Source organism: Sarcophilus harrisii, chromosome 1, assembly GCF_902635505.1.
Source record: "Sarcophilus harrisii chromosome 1, mSarHar1.11, whole genome shotgun sequence".
NCBI classification, from domain to species: domain Eukaryota; kingdom Metazoa; phylum Chordata; class Mammalia; order Dasyuromorphia; family Dasyuridae; genus Sarcophilus; species Sarcophilus harrisii.
Window position 1 is genome coordinate 586,227,497 of NC_045426.1, and position 21,293 is coordinate 586,248,789.

Below are 21,293 nucleotides of genomic sequence, written 5' to 3' on the forward strand. Positions count from 1 at the left end.
CATAAAACTGATTTCAGGAGCAAATACTAGAACAATTATTGTCCTTTATTATTCCTAAACAACTTCTAATGCCTTCAATTAAATTTATTGATACTTAGTTGAAGGCAGAATTGTATCATTATATGCTCTTCAGAAGCTAAAGTATGCTCAAAAATGTTGGAAAAATAATGGTGGCTCCTTCTTTATGTGCTCCATAACTTTTAACAGTAACTTTTCTCAAAATCAGTTTAATGCATCATAATTTAACCAAAAGAAGAAGAGGTAAAGGTCAACTGAGCTGCTTTTTGACTAACATTACAGGAATTGTGAAGCAGCAGATAGACAGCCATATCACAGATCCAGATCAACAGAACAACGGCCTGTCCTAGAGCGGACCACCTCCCGCTCCAGATCCACTGAGCGTCCTGATACAAACCTCATGAGGTCGATGCCTTCATTAATGACTGGAAGATCTGCCCCTCCTTCACCTGCCTTATCGAGGTGAAAGACAAATCAATCAGACTAACCTCCCTTTTGCCCTTCCAACATACCATTTTATTTTCCCAGTGGCTAATTGGTATATCTTATCATCTTTGGCTGATCATCAGTACCACTAGATACTAACCCCTTCAGTGTAAACACACTATTTATATTCAATAGATATAATAGTGTGTAGCTACCATTGTAATTTGTTTATTAACTGTTTGACTACATTTGTTTCGTGATTTCTCATTTATCAGGAGTCCTGGGTAATTTCCCACATAAAACACATCATAACCATCATATTCTTCTCCTACAGAATGAGAAATTGTTTGTGTCCATTAGACATCGCTTATGGAATAGTCATCATAATAACATCAAATGAACTTTTAAAAACTTTTTATGCTGACATTAATTTTATGTATTAACTGTCTTTTCTGGCTACATTTTAAATTGTTCACTGGTTTATTCTAAGTTCCTGAATTATTTTACAAATGAAACTATTTCTATGAGCCTGCATATTAGTTTGGAACCCCCCCCCCCAAAAAAAGAAAATTATAGTAAATTTGGAATTAGGTAGGAAGAAAAATAAAATATCACCACATTTCTGAGTTACAGAATTCTTCTGCTTTCATCTAGTTTGTGAATGTTAATTTTGTAAAAGTAATTCCATTAACTTTGCTGTACTAGTTTGTTTGCATGTGAGTGTGTATGTATGTGTACATATCAATACGCAACAATATTAACATCTTTGGGTATTTAGATATTGGTCATTATTTTATTTTTTCCCTTCTAGTTAGTGTTTTCTCTTTTTTTTTTAAATCAAAAACTAAACTTCTTTAAATTAGCATTAATAAAGGTATCATGTACCAATTTCATTTAAAAATCTTACATTTAGTTTTGAGTATTCAAGTTATGTTTTTTCTTCAATATATGTTGTAGGTCTCATCCTCGAACTGGGTCTGTCCAAACAAGCCCATCAAGTACTCCAGTGGCAGGACGCAGGGGACGACAGCTCCCACAGCTCCCGCCAAAGGGGACCTTGGAGAGAAGTAAGTTTTATATTAAATTATGTCATTTAGGAAATGCCATTGGATTCTAAGGTGAATAAAGATTTTCTTTATTCTTTTGCATTAATTTTTAAATGTTCTTTATCATCATTTATGTTTGTATTAGTATATAATTCATTATTTTGGCAAAATATTTTCATTTACTATAGGCCACATAAATTTTCTATGTAGATCACTTTGAAAATTATTACTGCATCAAAAATGGGAAAATAAATGGTATAATATTCTTAAAGAATGTGCTGAATGGTAGTTTTGGTGCTATGAATAAATTTGAATACTTGTTGTTAGTTATAAGGAGTAATTAGTCAAATCAATTTTCATACAACTGCAAAGGACGGTTAGATGGTGCACAACTATGGTGATCCTTCTCAAAACTGGAATATCAGAAAAGGTAATAATATAAAAATAAAAATGCATGTTGTACTGATATTTTAATACTATCATAGTTTGGCATAAGAACCATTATTTATACACATATAAATGGTATCCACTAAAAGACATTTTTGGAAATAGAGTATAATAATCATCTTTACTAATTTACTTAATTAAATAACTTGAGAATCTTCATTTGGTTAGTGGATGTGACTTGGAAAGTATATTGAAATGCCCATATATTTATTTTCCTTTTGAGAAGATGCATACTGTGCCTCTATATAATATTTCTGTTGTTTTTAACCCCTGTCCTTTGGTTCCCTTTTTGTTTTGTTTTTGTTTTATTTTCCCTAGACAATGGAGACAAGGAGATAGAACCTTATGAAGGTCTGTACATAAAGGAGGGTTTGTTTTATGCTGAAAGCCTTTTTTGGGGGGCTGTGTAAGCAAAAATAAACCCAACTGCAATTGATGTTCCTTCATTGTATAGACTTTTATTAGTTTAGTAAAAAAAATTTTATGGCTAATAGTCAAGTACTTTTAATTTTTACTAATACCAATAGGTTAATTTTTTTCTCTAATAAATTTCACTTTTAATCAGTATTCCATGCTTAGAATAAGACTTTAAGCAAAGATATCAATTGCAGTCTGTGTTTATGTCTTTGAGGATCTATATTTACTTCAAATGTATGTCATCAATATTTTAATTAGTATTTATTATATTATGTCAGATATTAAATTTGTACTTAAAAATAAAACTTTAAAAGTTTTTTTTTACTTTACTATATATTTTCTGCATCATTTTTCCTGATGCTAATGTCTAGCAATATAAAAAGTTAAATTTTATGTGGATATTTTATCAATGCTGTATTGTAACATGAAAAAAGATGAATTTGTTAGAAGTGAGGGAAATTTATTTATGTAAATAGTATCATCTTGACATTATACAATTTTTGGAAGATAGAAAATTATCTCTTTCTGGATATAGAGAGGCTGAATCAGGTACTCTTACTTAAGAACACTTATGAAAAAAGAAAAGCTATGGTAGAAGGGATTAGAAAGTGCTTTTAAAAAGAATAATTTTGCTTAGAGGCTAATTTTAACATTTTCAGTTTTATCTTGATAACTTATGAAGAACAAGTACAATAATAAATAACTATGTTCTATTGAAAACATTTTGGGTACTAGTTTATGACATTGTTGTGATTAACTGACTTTTTGTGGTTACTCTAAGTAGATACTATGGATGTGAATGTTAATGCTTTTATGACTAGCACTCTGGTATGTTACTATATAGACATTATTTTTGAACAAGAAAAAGTTGAGTGGAAATGAAAGGCAGTGTGGAATAGTAAGATAAGTGCTATATTTGAAATCAATGGACTTGGATTCAAATGCTGACTTTGCTACCTATATGACTGGGTAATCCGTTGAACTTTCTATACAACTATTTACTTATCTTTAAAATGAAGGTGATATGCTAAATGTCTTCTAGCTCTAAATCTAAGATACTTTAAGATGACTCACTTTTTACTATGGATCTGAAAGTCTCAATTTAAAAGACCTTTCTATTAGTAAGACTACTGTTTTATATATATATATATATATATATATATATATATATATATATATCTGTGGGTATGTATATTAAATATTTACATGTATATATGAAAAATAGATGAAGAAAGAGAAAGGAAGAGGGAGAGAGAAGAAGAGGGATGACCCAATGTCTTAGTAGATATAGGAGCTAGCCTTGGAGTTAGAAAGCTCTATTGTACTGAAGTCTACTTTCTGATACATGCTAAATATATGACTATAGGCAAGTCATTTAACTACTGAGTTTTCCAAGCACTTCTCTAAAATTTGTAGAACAGTTGCTGGTCTGTATTTGCAAAGGGCTTTCTTACCAAGAGTTTCCTATACTGAAGAAATTACAAGTCCAGACATTCATATGTATGTACACACACACACACACACACACACACGAGAGAGAGAGAGAGAGAGAGAGAGAGAGGGAGGGAGGGAGAGAGAGAAACACACAGAGAAAAGAGAAAGACAGAGTATTTCTTTCTCTCTGAAAAAATATACTATTGAATGAAGTTCCTAAATAAGCTTTTTCAAATTATCTCTAAAAGGTCTTGGAAAATCCCATTTCTAATATTAATTTACACAATATATAGTCATTAATAAAATATAAGGAAGATCAACACTTTGAAAATTGATCATATCTCTCTATATTTTAAAAAAGAAATCACTAAAATATTAAGGATGTGGATTTATATTAAAAGATAATGGTAAATTGATTTTCTAATGGGATTTTCAGGACTTTATTTTTGCAATTAGTTGTTTTTATATAAAAAAATCTTTAACATGTTGAGTTAAAAATTGACTAGTAAAGAAATGTATTTGAGGGAGGATGCTAAATGGTGTAGTATATAGAGTGCCAGGTCTGATGTGATGAAAAGTCCAAATCTAACCTCAGCCATCTATTCATTGTTTGATCTTGGACAACTCACCTAACTCTGTTTGCCTCCATTTCCTAATCTGTAAAGTGGTGATAATAGGACCTATTTCCCAGAGTTACAGTGCAGATTAAATGAGATATTTGAAAAATACTTAGTAGAATACTTTGCACATAGTAAGTACTATGCAAATATTAGTAATTATTTGTCATCATTATTATTTTGTAGAAAGTCATCATCTCCCTTCTGTTGTACTTTATCACATGCATATATATGTATGTATGTATTTATACACAGAGTGAGAGGGAGTGAGAGGAAAGGAAAAGAAAGGAGGGTAGAGGAGAGGAGGGGAAATAAGGGAAGAGGAGGGGAAGAGAAGAGAGGAAGAGTGATTTATTTTGAACTCATATTTATTTGTCTCCTTTTGGAATTTTTCCTTATTGTTATATGATACAGTTATCAAATAAAATTCAAACAGTGATCTCCTTGAAAATCACTTGTATTAAAAAATATGTCAAGAAAAATCAGTTTTATAGAAAAAATTAATCTTTTAATCTAATGGAACTCTTTTTTAATGGAAACATATAAATAATGGTGAATCAATTTGTATTTCATAGAAATATTCATAATATATTTCTCACTTTAACACTTCAAGTAACAAATGAAAATATTTTATAATAGGAAAAAATCTTTAAAGGCAAAGTTCACTTTGAGGTAAATTTTATTCATATGAAACACCATGCCCCCTATATGAAAGGTTTTCAGACAAATGCTCACCTGAAAAGTACCAATTTTTTTCTGAGCGTCTTAAAATATTTTCAGCTGTAGTGTATTGCTCTAATATTACAAAGAGCTAATGCTTTTGTAGACAACTAGAATCAATTGAAATTTCCATGAAGGTAGAATTAAAAAAAAAAAAGACTCTTTCATCAATGTCCTTTTCTATATCCATTCATGTCAACTAATGAGGTAGGAGAAAGCCCAGAATACAGATGATTTTTTTTTACAGTGTTCTCTGTTCTCATTGGAAGAAAGAAAGGCTTCTCTTCTGACCAGGGTAAAAGTATGTCTATTTATGAATTTTAGCTGGAACTTGGAGGAAGCCAGGGAAGCCAGGAGGCAGAGATGAAAGAGGAGCTCATTTCATGCATAGGAAACAGTTGAAGAAAAGTACTATATTTGGTAAATGAAATGTCTTGTTTTAGGAACAGCAAGGAGTCCATTAGCACTAGATCTCACAGAGTTTGAGATTAGGAGTGTGTAAGGTATAAGACAGGTAAGGTGGGAAGGTAAGGATATGAAGATCTCTGATGATAAACAGATGATTTTATCCTGGAAGTAATAGCCACTGGAATTTATTGAGGGATTTGGAGGAGGAAGGTGAAGTGATGTGGTCAAATGTACTTTAGGAGATCATTTTGAAAGCTGAATAGTTAGATTGTTAGACCAACCAGTAGACTTGTGAATAGTCCAGGTGATAACAGCTTCAATCACAATAGTTACATTGTTAGAAAGCTAAAATTTAAAGTTGTTGGTAATAAATTGGATTATTCACTGAGTAGTGTAGTGATAATCTGAGGAATCAAGGATGAAGAAAATCATGTTGGATTAGCTCAATGGTCCTTTCCTTCAATATCAATAATAAAGGATTTATTTATTTTGGGAAGGATGAAGGGGATTAGCTCATTAAAGTAAGGTTAAATCATTATTCCTCATGTATATAATCAGCTACTCCCTCTATTACCATTAGTTGTGGGGGGAGGGAAACTTTGGATATTACTAATTCACTTGTTCTCGCAAATAAACAATACATTTTTCTATTTTTAATGTTTTTTTCTTCCAATTAATTTCAACAACTGAATATAAATTTCCCTCCACTTCTCCACCATTATTATTTCAATAATTATGTTCTTTATAAGATACTTGATGTATGGTTACTCAATCCCTGTTAGAATCAGACTGAAGTATTCTGAAATTATAGAAAGAATATGATTTTCTCTTTGTATGTGCATATACATACATACATATATGTATATGTATGTATGTATATACACACATATACACTTTACATTCAGGTCAACAAAGATTTATTAAGTAGAGTTGTGTTGGGGTATTTTGTGTGAGGAACATTAAGAGGGTAAATGTAACTAGCTCACAAGTTATTTGTGAAGAGTAGAATGTCAGAAAACTGGAAAGAGGAAGGTTATGAAAAGGCTTAGAAGCCAAACCAAATTTTACAATTAATTTTGAAGATAATAAGGAGACTCTAAAGTATAATGAATATTCAGCTGACATGGTCTGACTTACATTTTCAGAAGATGACAGGTGAAGGGAGAAGGAACTAGAGTGAGAAGGACTTAATACAAGTAGACCAACCAGTGAAGTATTACAGTAATTCGGCTGTGAGGTGATGAGGTCCTTTATCAGAATGTCAGCAATCTCATAGTAAAGAAAGAGTACAAAGAATACTGTACCAGAGATGATGAAGGTTGAATTGATAAGGCTTTTTAGATGACTGATTATAGGGAATGAGAGAGAATGGGGAATTGAGAATAATAAATATACTGTGAGCATGAGTGTAAACTCATTGTGGTGCCCTTGCGCTAATAGGAAAGTTAAAAAGAGGAAAACGTGGGATAAAGAAATGAGTTTAAATTTGAATACAGTGAGTCTAAGATATTTATATTACATTAAATTTGAGCTGTCCAATCAGTGGCAATTACTAATAATAATAGCTAACATTTATGTAGCAAATACCATGTGACAGATGTTTTATAAGTATCTCATTTGTTTCTTACAGCAATCCTTAAAAGGTAGATGCTATTACCATCCTATTTTATAAAGGAAGAAGACAAGGCAAACAAAAAGGGCAGCTGTCCAGGTTCTTCACACATTTAGCAAATGATTGAGGCAGGATTTGAACCTGAATCTTTCTGGCTTTAGGCCCAATGTTCTATTTACTCTACTATGCAGCTGCTCAATATGTACTTGTTGAGATGAGATAAGATAATGGAGGTAGTAGGAGAGGATAGGGCTACATAGTAATAGAACTGAAAATCATCTACCTAGGGATAAATGGGACATAGGACAGAGCCTGGGAAAAATGCTTTTAATATATAATGAACAAAATGTAACTTCTTTAATGATAGCATTTTTTAAGAGTTGATTTTAAGATTCAGTGATCATTATATTTTAGGATATTAGAGTGAAGCCGTTGAGAATAAATTGCTGTTAATGTCACTGTTTTCATAAAAATAGTTTTGAATTCTCACTATTTGATATTTACAATTAATTGGATATTATTTGGAGGGAATTTGTAGTTTTATATCTTTGAAGAATATCTTATAATTTAACTATAGAATATTTGAAAACAATCCCGATATTCATTGGCATTTTAAATAATTTAGGAAAAATAACAAAACAAGTCTAGACTTAACAAAATGTATTCTTAAGCAAAGCAATCAAAAGGAATGTTTCAGTTTTCTGAACTAAAATGTGACTAAAATACTGTCTTGGGAAAAATTATAACTAAGATATTTTGGTAGTTGCAAAAGAACAAAGCAATTTTAGATATATTTTTTATATTGTGATATCACCTTGCCAAGAAAATAAAAATAAGTATGATCATTGATTATTATATAACCTTCACTAACTTGTGTATATAGCAATATTACTTTTCTAAAATCCATAGACACTATAATTCATCTATTCAAAAGCAGCAATATAAAAATATTTAAAAATCTGAAGATTGTGTTGTGCAAAGGAAATAGCATCCAATAGCAAAAATCTTTTTAGATACATTAGATTTGGTTCAATTCTGTCTTCTTTTCTAGTTGATCCTCTTATTTAAATTTTACTATATTAATGTATATTAAAGTATATGGGAAAGTTACATTAACATTTTCATTTACTTTTCACCTAATATTTTTTTCATATTTTAAGTTGCAGTTATTTTGAAACTCAACTTTTAAAAAAATTGTCAATTAGGGACTTCATAAGTTTTTGGAATGATGTTGTTTCAAGAACCAGTGGAATGACAAGTGGAAAGTCTAGACCAATACATTGTTCTTTTCCTTTATGTTGGCCGTCTGTCATCTCTCTTTTGATGAAGATAATTATTAAATTTCCAAGGTTATGATTTCATTATGTAATAACAGAATAATAAAAATATCTGGTATCTGCTACATCAGAATTTTGAGATGATAAAGGAAAATTTTAAGGTTTTAGTATCCACCCTGAAGAAAGGCAAGAAAGCCTTTTTTAAACCATGGTTTTTAACTTTATGTATGTATGTGTGTGTGTATGTTTGTGTGTGTGTGTGTTTATAATCATGTAACAACATATGTGTTTTCTCATTGATTTTTATTAATGTGAACACAGAACTTAATAAAGAAAACAAGAATGTGGAAGAGCAGGGTGAAAAAAAGCAAAGGAAAGAAGCCAAGGCAGGTCCGTTTTGACCATTGTTTAAATGAGTGCTTTACTCTGTTTCTACTCGATTTCATATGATTTTCACTCCAAATTAAAAACATTAAAAATTCAACAACAACACAGGTTCCTTTTCAAGTTAAAATTAGAAAAGTTTTATGCAATGTGTCATATTTAGTAACTAGTTCTAAGAACATATTTCATACTTGTCTAAATGGAAACAATAGCTACTCTAAGTAAATTATCATGTTTGACCTGAAAGATATGATAGAAAACACAATAATTTCTTATACTAATTTAACTTCAGAGAGACAATATAGAGCTAAGGAGAAGATGATAAATTTAGAAACAAAGTCCTGGGTTTCAAATCCTGACTCCACCATTTAATAAATCTGTGTGATTTTGAGCAAGTTATTAAACTTCTCAGTCTCAGTTTTCTCATTTGAAAAAAAGAGAATTGAATTAAGGAATCTATAAAGTCCCACTTGATTCTAATTCTATGATGGCAATGATCCTTTTTTGTATTTAAGATCCACTGTCATATGTCTTCCAACTTACCTCTTCCTGTGGTTTAAAACCTCTTTGAGGATTTTAATTTCTTAGTATTTTTTTTTTTAATAATCAGGAAGTAGGAAGTAACAAGTTAGAAATGAATAGATTTTTTTCCTTTTTCCTTGACTTAATCCAAAAGAGGATAATAGTCACCTAGAAAATGCATAAAAAAATTCTGGTCATTAAAATATTACTAGTCATTAGCATAATAATATACTAAGTGTTTTAGAGCAAATAATTTTGACTTTTTATTCTTAGTCATCTCTTGTATAGTTTTACCAGTATTATCTCAGATCCAGAAAAAGACATTTAATAAGATTTCATGTCACATAATTAAAGAATAATATTAGACACTGCTGAAATTCATTAACTGCCATTTTGGAATTAAAACAGCATTCATAACAAATTCACATTTGGTTTGAATTGCTAATTTCACTTTCACTTTTCTGGATAATGTAGACATAATTGTAAAAGCAATTTCATTAAGCCAATAATTCTATGTAGTTTCCTCATCATGAATAGAGTTGTATTTTATATATATATATATATATATATATATATATATATCTGTATAATATGCAATCTTTTCTACAATTATATGAAAACCACTCTTTTTTTTACCTGCATTTTCACATGTAAATTTCTTTTCATTGTGTGCATAGTTTTATATTTCAGACTTCAATCCATTATTAATTATAGTTTTTTTTTTTTGTTTTTAATGTCACAAAGATGAGAAAAATCACCAGTCATATGTTAATGGGGAAAAAGGCAAGTTTTGTCATTTTATGACTATAGTATAATGTGTTTATTATTTTTCTGTATTAATTATCTCAAGAAGACTATCAAGATAACTCTGCCTTTATCATTTTATGGAATTTCATAACCATCAGCTCAGTTACATAAAGTTGTAGAGTTAATGTCTTCCTGTTTTCCTGTGCTTATGTTCTATGATGTTTTGTACATTAATACCATAATTTATACACAACACACAGATTTTTATAAGGCTATAAAATCATCATTTGTGTTATTTTATGATGAAGGCATTAAATAGTAAAAATTAATTATTTTCATTGTTTATTTTCAATTTCATAAAGATAATGAGAAAAAAGGGCAAAGTCCATCAATTAATGAAAGAAAAGGCAAGTTTTGTAACAAAATCAATTATGATGACCTAGAAAATTATACCTCCCTAATGATAATTAATAATATAAAAGAACTTCAGTAGTTTAAAGTAAATTAATAAAGAAAATTGATTTAGCTTTCTGTTTTTTTTTTCTTTACCACTTACCTGTATAGATACTAAGTGTGTCAGATTTTGTGTGTGAAAAGTCAAACTCAGTGCATGCATTGGTTTTCATAGTATGTAGAGTAATCTTTTGTGGTGGTGTTTTTATTTTTATCAATGATCATTGATAACCTTAAATATTAATTACTTCTATGTTTTTAATATTATAAAGATAATGAGGAAAAACAGTCAAGTCTACCGGCTAATGGGAAAAAAGGCAAGTTTTTAATTGTCATTAGTGATTATATGTGTATATACTCTTTTTATTAATATTTATAATGCTAATGACTACTTTTTAAAGCAATAGTAAAGATTTAATGTTCAAAAGTTATGTTGTTTTCCAAAATTTTAGTTATTTTCCTGATATAAATGTGTAGATTACTTTTTTTTCTTATTTTTGTCATGTTTCTGAACAGACCATCCCTAAAAATTAGTCATACTATCTGAAAGTGTCAAATTTCAAATTAATTGGGTTCATTTGATTGATTGAGTTGGAACCCAACCCAATTAAAGAGTATTCAAACAACCATTTAAAAAGATATTAAAAGTAAAGGAAAAGGTGTTTTAATACTCATAGCAGGAAATCATATTTTGGAAAAAATAGTTGTTACTTGGCCATCATAATTTTCAATAATTTAGAAAAATACTATACTAACATTCTTTTTTCATTTTTCATCATAAAATAAGTTATTTCCAAAACATTCAAAATTGTTTTTAATCTAAAATTTATTCATTAATAAATTAAAATTAAAATAGAAACACAAAATAAAATTAATTATAGGGTCCAGTAACAAATATGCTAAGCCTTCATTTCCTTTGCTTTGCATTATTTCCTTTTCTTCATTATGAAATTTGGGGAAAGCCTACCTAAATTAATTTAGTAATTAATGTGAATATTTAGAACTAATTTCTGTCATAATTGTAGAGTCCAACCCTGTACATTTTTGTCCTTTGTTGGAAGTGACTCATATCTGTATCTAATGATAGAGGAAACTTCTGCTCTGGTCATTTAATTCATAATGCAGATTGGCAATTCATCTGTTATTTATTGCCTTTAAGAATTTGAATTAAGATGCACATGGTCATATGAAGGCAGGATTTAAACCAGAACTTTCTTATTCCAAACCCTTTATTCTTATCACTATATTAGTATGCTTTTTATAATCTGCATCTGATTAAATTTTATCAAGATTAAGAAGGTCTATGCAGGACTTTCACTTTGCATAATTGTTTTCTAAATATACTCTTTTCTCCAGTGTTAAAAATGACTTTTTGACTCCTAAATTTTATTACCTTTTCTCAGTCCTCATCATCACTGATTTCTACTTTCATTCTTAGAAATACACTCCTCTTATCTTGCATCACAGTTGTTTTTCTTATGTTCCTCCTTTTTCTCTGATCAATTCTCAGTCTAGTTTGATTAATCAACTACCCCTAACTCCATCTCTTTAGTATGAATACCACTAGGGTTCTACTATCAATCCTCTTTACTTTCTTTGTTGATTAGCACATTTAATCTTAGGGCTTCAGCTATTATCTTTATAAATATTATTTCTTCAATTTATATTCTCTCCCTTTGTATTCTGAACTTTAGTTTGTACAGTTAGCTGTCTGCTGCACATCTCTTCATAGATGTTCTGTAGTTATCTCTACTTTTCTTGTCCAAATTAGAACTAATCCTTTTAACCTTAAATGTCCTCCTCTAACTATCCTTAATTTTGCTGAAATTATAACTGTTCTCTTATTACTTAGTGTCATAACCCTGGGTTATAGTCTTCCACTACTCTCTTCTATTTTTGAACCTTTTATAACTGTTAAGTAGCTGCCTTCTCTATGCTTCCTTGACATTTTTGTTTACATCAATCAATAAGTATTTATTAAATCCCCCATGAGCTAATCACTAGATGCAATAATGGGGACATAAAGACAAAAATGTGACAGACCTTGCCCTCAAGAAATTCTATATTCTGTAAGGATAAACTTACACAAATAAATTTCCATGGCTTTTCTTATGCAGTCAGAAGTGCTAGGTCTAGTTCTGTTGATTTATACTGCTGTAACCTTGAATATTCAGTTGACTAGAAAAAAAAAAGAAATTCTCTGTCTACTAGTTTTTTTTTTTTTTTTCATGTAGTAGATAGAATAATTTATTTGGAGTTAAAACTCTTCTCTCTAACATTTATCATGGGAACATAGGCAATAATATAACTTCTCATAAAATATATATGGTTTTCTCATCTTTAAAATGGGTATTATAATACTAACAGTGACTGTGTCACTAGGTTGTGAAGCTCAAATGAGATAATACAAAGCATTATATATATTATAAAGTGCCATAAATATCTATGGTGTTATTACCATCTTTAATAACAATAACCCAGTTACTCTGGGCATGTCATAGTCTTTTAATGCTCTAAACAATTAAGATTATAAAGGGCAAAGTAATAGCATGTATAGATACAAAGAGTTCTCTGTATTAGTGAAATCTCAGGGCCAATTCCTAATTGTGATTTCATAGTTCATGCACTATGCTCCAAATCTGTTAGAAGCCAATTTTTCAATATTCTTGAGCTCTTCTGGGCATTAAATATTATAGCATTTGGAAGCTAAACACTACAAAATTAAACCCACAATTTTGTTTAAGACATTTTAATGGTAATTTTCAGTTGAAATGAAAAGCCTAATCATTCATTCCTACCTGCCAGATAAGTAAGTTCACAAGCTTAAATTACCTGAAGCCACTGTGTCATTTACAGAATGTGCATATTATATAACTAGAGAATAATTTCTTTTTAGAAAAGTATTTTTTTCTGAATTAAGAAGGCTATGAAAGAAATATAAGTTTTTATTGAAGCAGATTTTGAAAGCATCACAAGAGAAGAAACATATCAATTTTTCTGATTTATTTGTGACTCTTCTTCCCTGATAACTTTTACCAGTTTTCTTTTATTGTAACAAATTTCTCATTTTATATTATGCATCTTTATGCTCTTTTATTTCATTTCTCTTTCCCTTAATTCTTCCTTACTTTTTTCCCTTTCCTTTTACCAAAATTTCCCAAGATCCAAGTAACAGATTCAACTTGGGAAAGACCATTATTGTTTCTTTCTTCCTAACCTGAATGGCAAAGTAGAAAGAAAATCAGAGGACCAGGGTTCAAAGCCTATCTTAGATGCAAACTACTTTGTGACATAAAGCAAGTAATTTAACTTCCTGGATCTTGGTTACTTTAGTTGGGAAGTGATACTGTTAAATTATATGGCCTTGTAGGCCCTTTTCAACTCTTAAGTCTTTGAATCTTTGTCTAGGAATTCATCTTGGCTCCTCCCTGAAGTTATCACACTCTGTAGTATACAGTCATCAAAAGCTCTTCACCTTGTAGAGTCATTTCAGTTTTGCATCTAAATAATTTGTTGGATGTGATCCAACTTTATAACATCTCTTTGATCCAGATTTCTTGTGTATGAAAAGTGATTATATTTTATCTGCACCATAGGAATTAAAAAAGATAACATGTTAAATAAAGCATTTTGAAAAGTATAAATTATGCATGAAATACAATGTATCATTGTTATTATTACAGTTTAACTTTTTCTTATATAATAGTGATATACTATCTCTGTGCTGGGAAGAAAAGCAATTATTTGGTTAGAAATAAGAACTGGTTTCTAATTATAGAAGATATCAAATGAATTTGTGTTGATTAAACTAAATATTTATTCGTAAAGTCAAAATTCCTTCTTTTATTTTGGTTATCTCATTTCAACTTCAGTTAGAAGAAAAGTAGATGATTTGGAACTACATGGGAAAAGTAGAAAAATGAGTTGCAAAAAGGAAATAATTCACAAATGGAAAAAACTTCCTAGGTTGAGAAAATTCTGAATCATACTGAAAAGAAGACATGTAGGCAGAAAAGAGTCTGGATAGATTTTTTTTTTTTAAATTTGGGAGGCAGCTAGATGGCATGGAGGATAGAGCACTGGCCCTGGGTGGCCCTGGACAAGTCACTTAATTTCAGTTGCCTAAGCAAAAACAAAAAATGCTTTATATTTGTGGGCATTATAGTCTTTTAATAACATTTGATGTATCTTAAATATTCATATGTTGACATAGTAATTCTGAGATAAAATCACCCTTTCCTTGCATTTGTCAAATTAATATAACTTTTAGATATACTTTTATACCTATATGTCATTTTTCCTGGTAGCATGTAAATTCCTTGAATGAAATGTTTCATTTTTTTGTCTTCAGATCACCGTCATCTGACATGATGCCTGACACATACTTATCTGGAACATAAACTTAATTAACATTTTCTAATGAATTTTTATTCTTATTTTTTTCTATATTTACTGCTCTTGCTCTAGTTTAACTCTTTATTACCTATTGCTTGAACTACTGTAGTAACTATTATCAGATCTTTTTTGAAAATTAAGAAAACCATGTGTCTCTGAACTTAATAATAATCAACAGACATGGACATTTCAGTATATAAATAAAAGATTGTATATGTCACCACAAACTTCTATTGCAAAGTATTTTTAAAGTAGATATGAAATTTACAAATGATTCTTCTCCAAACATCCTAGCTTAAAGTGCTAGAATTTTTCTTCAAAGAATAATAGGATCAAAGTTTTTTAAAATTGGAAAGAATCTTAGAGATGACCTAATTCTGGTTCCTAATTTTACAGCTTTAGAAAATGAGGTTACTTTAAAAAATTAACCTGTTTCGAACACTATATGTTGGTTTAGAGAAAATAGTTTTGATGATGGCTTTTTATTTTCAAAATACATGTAAAGATAATTTTCAACATCCCCCCGGGTAAAACCTTGTGTTCCATTTTTTTTTCTGCTACTGTTTCCCCATCCCTCTCCTATTCAGTACAGGTTAAACATGTGCAATTCTTCTAAACATATTTTCACATTTATCATGCTGCACAAGAAAAATTAAATCAAAAAGGAAAAAAGTGATAAAAAAACAAGTAAACAACAATAAATAAGGTGACAATACTGTGTTGTGACTCATATTCAGACCTCATAGTACTCTTTCTGGATGCATATAGCTCTCTTCATCACAAGTCTATTAGAATTAGCCTGAATTACCCATTGTTAAAAAAGAGCCATGTCCATCATAACTGATCATCACATAACCTTGTTGTTGCTGTGTACAAAGTTCTCTTGCTTCTATTTACTTCATTTAGCCTTAGTTCATGTAAGTCTCTCCAGGTCTTTCTAAAATCATCCTGCTTATTGTTTCTCATAGAACAATACTATTCTATTATATTAATATATCATAACTTAATCATCCATTCAGGGAAAATATTTTAAAAGAATTGTTTATATCTTAAAGTCTGAGTCAGGTACTTCTCTGAACATAAAAAAAAAATCAATTGATCAATCAATAAGTACCACATGCCTACTATATTCAAATATAAACTTCTGTTTAATACTTAAATCTCTTAATAATCTTATTCCTTCAAACTTTTCTAAGGTCCTTACATAGTATTCCTATTCACATACTATGAGATCCAGTTCCATCTGGTTTACATGCTATTCCTCCATCACAGCTCTCTATCTCTATCTCCATGCTTCCATTAAGTTGGTGTCTCTTGGGAAGAGCTTGGAATTCTCTGACCCTTTGCTTCTACCTCTAGCTTCCTTCACCTTAAGATTCAGCTTAAACCCCACATTCTTAAGAGGACTTTCTTGGTTCCCCCCTTCTAAGACCTTCTCCTGTCATATTACTTTGCTTGTATTCTGTAGATATATTCTTATCTATCCAGTTATTTGGATGTCTCTTTCCAATTAGAATGTAAACTCTTCACTTCTTGTCACAAAGTGAGGGCTTAAGATGTGATGCTTGACTGTATATGGAGTATTATAAACAATGGGGATACAAAGACAAAATATGAAACACTTTTTTTCATGGAGCTTATATTCTATGGAGGAGACAAGATTCACATATGTCAGTATGTATAGAAAAAACTAAATAAGTAAAGAATCGACACAAAATAGATAAATAGGGAAGATGGGAAATAACAGCTGGAGGGATCAGGGACAGGCTTGATTTAGAAGGAAATGCTTTACTTGCCCTTTACAATAAGTAAAGAAATTCTGTGAGTAAGGAGGAGAAAGAAGTGTATTAATCCTTATATAATAAATGGTCAATGATAAGACATGAAGACAGAGATTGAGTTCTTTGTAATGAGTAGATAAATCTAGATGGAAGGGGAGTAATGTACAATAGATGTAGGCAGGCATTGATTTTTTGATATTGCTCTCATTGACATTAAGGCCAGATTCTGAATTGCTTTAAAAACCAAAACAAAAGGTTTATTATATTCTAGAGATAATATAGAACCATTAGAGCTTATTGAGTAAAGAAGTGACATGGTCAATTCTGCACTTCAGGAAAATCACCTTAGCAAATTGTGGAGAAGATATTTTGGAGTAGAGAGAGATTGGAGGCAGGGGAAACAATTAGGAAGATATTGCAATAGTCTAGGTGAGAGATAATCAGAAAGCCTGAAGTCAGATGGTAATTGTATACAGAGAAAGGGCAAATTTTAAAAAAGTTAGGTAGAAATAGAAAGAGTTTGAAACTCATCAGGTATGATTGACTGAATGAATGATTACACATTTACTCATCACTTACCATGTACTAAATTCTGTAATAAATACTGAGTATACAAATATAAAAACAAAGTTAGCTTATTGAAAACAAGAATAGAAGTTAATGATAATACCAAAGTTATGAATTTGAGAGACTGGAAGAGTATAAGTGACCTCAACAAAAAGAATAAGGAAATTAATGATTTTTGTTAGATATGTTGAGTTTGAGATATGTATTGAACATCTAGTTTGAAATGTTTAATAGGCAGTTCATAAGAGGAAACTAAAATTTAATACAGGGACTGATGTTGGATTATGGATCTATTAGTCATCTGAATAACTGACAATTCATAGGTGTTGATGAAGGGTAGAGAGAGAAGGGAAGAAGGCTCTAGAACAACAACAACAACAAAAAAAAAAACTTTGGTGTATACCCAGTGTGAGACATGACAGTAAACCAGTGAATAAGACTGAGAAAGGATGATCAGGCAAAAAGGTGTCAAGAAGAGATTTTTATTCATTCACTCATTCATTTATTAAGTATTTATTATGTATCAGCTTACCATGCTAATGCTGGGGATCCAAAGAAAGACAAAATATTCACAGTTCTCAATGATCTCACAATCTTAATGGGGTAGACAACAAACAAACAACTATGTACAAGAAAGATATATTCAAGAAAAATTGGAAATAGATAAAGAAGACAAAAGCATGATGAGAGACCTGACACAGCTTCATGAAGAAAATGAGGTTTTAGATGATACTTGAAGAAAGTTAGCAAGACCAAGAGGAAGAGAAGAAGAGGGAGATAATTCCATGCATAGGGGACAGTAAGTGAAAACACATGGAATCTGGAGATGGGGTTTCATTTTCAAGGAAAAAGAAGAGTAAGAATAATGAAGAATTGAGGCAGGAGAAAATATCTAAGAAGATGAATAATCAAACTTATTTAATGCAATGGTGAGGTAAAGAAGGATAATTGGCAAAAGAATACTAGATTTGCAAATTAGAGATCATTTGTAACTTTGGAGACAATTAAATTATGAGATCAGAAGCCAGATTGCAAAATGTTGAGGAATAAATGAGAGGCATGGAAATAGAAGCAAGATAGATTTCTGTATTTTGACTCATAAAGAGAAGTAACTTCTAGAAGGATAGTTTAAGAGGACATTCTCTTTTTGAAAGATATGACTTGGACATGCTTTAAGACAGCAAAGAAGGAATGGTACATTACAATATTAAAAAAAAATTCTTAATTCTTAAAAATATTATGCTTTGGGAACTGTATAATTCTTGACTCTTACTTGCCATCTTGTGAATAGCAACATTTTTATTTAAAACAAGCATTCTATAGACATCTTTATATAAATTGATATTCCAAAAATATTAACTATAGAAGAAGCTTGATGACTTTTATGGAATCTTTTATGTAACTTTTGATAAGTAGTAACAAAAAGTGCAAATAGTTTGGTAACTCCTTAGTTAATATAAAATTGTATATATTACTTAGTGTCATTTACCCCTCTACTTTCAATGATACATTATAAAATTACATATTTATTAGGGCTCAAACATTTTAAATCTTTTGATCACCAAAAAAATTACCAATGTTCTTAGAGTTTGGCAGTGTACTTTTTAAATCATCAAAAATAAAACCTAATATACTAATCTTCCCAGTTCTTCTAGCAACTGCCTTTAACATTGTTTCTTCATGTAAATGTTATTGATCATTCATTGATTCTTGTAAGTCATTAGCAATGTAAGTAAACAGCTCATACAAGTGAAATATTAATAATGCTATTCCTCCAGAACAGCTTTCTCCACTTACAAGTATATGCAATTTATTCTCATCTTGGTTCTGAGAGGAAACCTGTTCTTATTTATGCCATGTATTTTTGTCCCTAAATAGGCACTGGAAAAGATTTAGACTCCTAATTATTCATATGAATGGATAGGATATAATTGTACAAATATCTGAAAGAAATGATTAACACTTTAGAGTGTACTGTATTATTATTGGCAGTGGGTCAGTGAAACAGAAAGCAGATTTATCATGACATTTTGTTTTATTATATTTTTATTATATATGTTATATATATATTATTATTATTATAAGGAACTTAGTTTATATTCCCTAAATACCTATTTACTGGGGCAGAATACTGTGTGGTATAGCAGAGAGAAATTAGAGAGAAATTTTAACAGGAGGAATGGAGGAAATGAAGTTTAGTGCTGTACCATTTTAATATATCTATTAGTATAATGAATATTTTCTGACACCCCGTGGGTAAAATGTGTGAAAATTAGTACAGCTTTTAATCAAGACGTTTGTTGTTACACAATCATTCTCTTTGTGATCCATTTGATGTTTTCTTGGCCAAGACACAGTCGGGGTCTATTTCCTTCTTCATCTCCTTTTACAGATGAGGAATCTGATACAAACAGGGTTAAATGATTTGGTCTGGGTCACAAGTGTTTGAGGTAGGATTTGAATTCAGGAAGATGTCTTCTTTACTCCAGGCCTGGCACTTTATCCACTATGTCACGTAGCTACCATAAATGATTTTCAGAAGCCTTGAAGATTATTCTTATGAATATCTTTATTAAGTCAATTATGGAAATGATTAATATATACATTGGTACATTTTTCTCATTAATGAAGATGTGGAGGACATGAACAAGTTTAATATTTAACCATGTGATCTTTTGAAACATGAATTTTTCCATTTCTGGATCTTTATTTTCTTGTCTTATTTAAAAAAAAAAAACAAAAAACCTTTTAGTCTGTTATATTTTTCTTTGTTAAACTTTATAGCTAAATTTCATTTAATTTTACAGTAATATTTTTTCTAATAATGGGAGTTGCAAAATGTTGGTGGATTAGTTTTTTTTAACATCAAGTAATGCAATCTAATATAAACTTTTGAAAAAAAAAGTTATTTTGTTATTTTTAATTATTTTATTTTGAATAGTTTTTAAAATCTGTAAGTTTTAATCAGTGGATTTTAAAAAGCAATATAAATCATTTCATAATAATAATATTTTTCTTACAAATGTGTACAATAAAGAATACTTGAGAGCATATAGGAAAAAATATCCTTCAATTACTAAATACAAAACTATTTTGTCCCAAGAATGCTATTTGAATATATTAAGTTCCCTGAAATGCTTTTAGGTATCTTCTTATGCATTTTAATTAATGTTTCTGACAAGTTCTGATTTCTCTTGGTTTATGCCAGAAGTTACATGGGAAGACCAGCAGAAAAAGGTGAATGGTACAATAACTGATGACAAACCATTGCCGAAAAAGAAACAGCAAACTGAGCCAGGTTTGTCAGGGTTTGGAATACCACATAAAAGCATGAGACTATAAAAACATTGCATTTCATGCTTTTTTGTAATGAGTGTGTGCTTGTTTTATCTTATTTTTCTCATGGTGTGATAATTTTTAGTATGTAGAGCCCATTTAGATTAGTTATGTGCACACTTTATTTCTATTCTTGATTAGAAAAATTAGTTATACGTGTTGTGGGGAAAATACTGTTGGTTTAATGTTAATGTTAGCATATTTAATCATATACTTGGGTACTACTTTCTTACTCTGCTTTTCTGGTTTGTGTATGTGACTTTCAAACACACTAAGATATAACTTGCATAGTAAGGTAATTACTGTCATGAAATCACAATTTAGAAATATTAAAAATTCATTTTCATCTAGGCAAAATATGGTATGTTTCAGTTATGAATTACCTATTTTGAAATCAGGATTACTAGTCACATGTGTACTGGGTTTTATATTGTGGTCAAATATTGCCTATTTTGTTTATCCATAATGCAGAAGAAAGTTAGTATCATTAATAAACATCCTACTTAAAATTTGATCTTCCTTTTAGCTTTCAATGGCAAATGAATTAGCAAGTATTAGAATGGGCAAAATGTAAGCCTCAGAATGGAAAAGAAAGTAAAGTATACTATATAGAAAATATTACTATGTGTTGTTCATTTTTTAAAAAAAATTCATTGAGTTTTTCAGAATATGGATTAGGTAGAAAT

General features: G+C 30.0%; 1 protein-coding gene across 36 annotated transcripts in view; it reads left to right on the plus strand.

Annotated features, from left to right (window-relative positions):
- The window catches only part of RIMS2 (regulating synaptic membrane exocytosis 2), a 775,594-nt gene that overhangs the window by 516,764 nt on the left and 237,537 nt on the right, over positions 1-21,293 (plus strand). For 23 of the 36 annotated variants that reach the window (XM_031947102.1, XM_031947077.1, XM_031947078.1 and 20 more), the window contains 2 exons: positions 301-480; positions 1,402-1,511. In XM_031947102.1, coding sequence (XP_031802962.1) covers positions 301-480; positions 1,402-1,511 — 290 coding nt within the window. Of the gene's footprint in view, positions 1-300; positions 481-1,401; positions 1,512-2,255; positions 2,289-21,293 lie in introns of all 36 variants that reach the window. The other 13 variants (XM_031947080.1, XM_031947081.1, XM_031947101.1 and 10 more) reach the window with 3 other exon arrangements.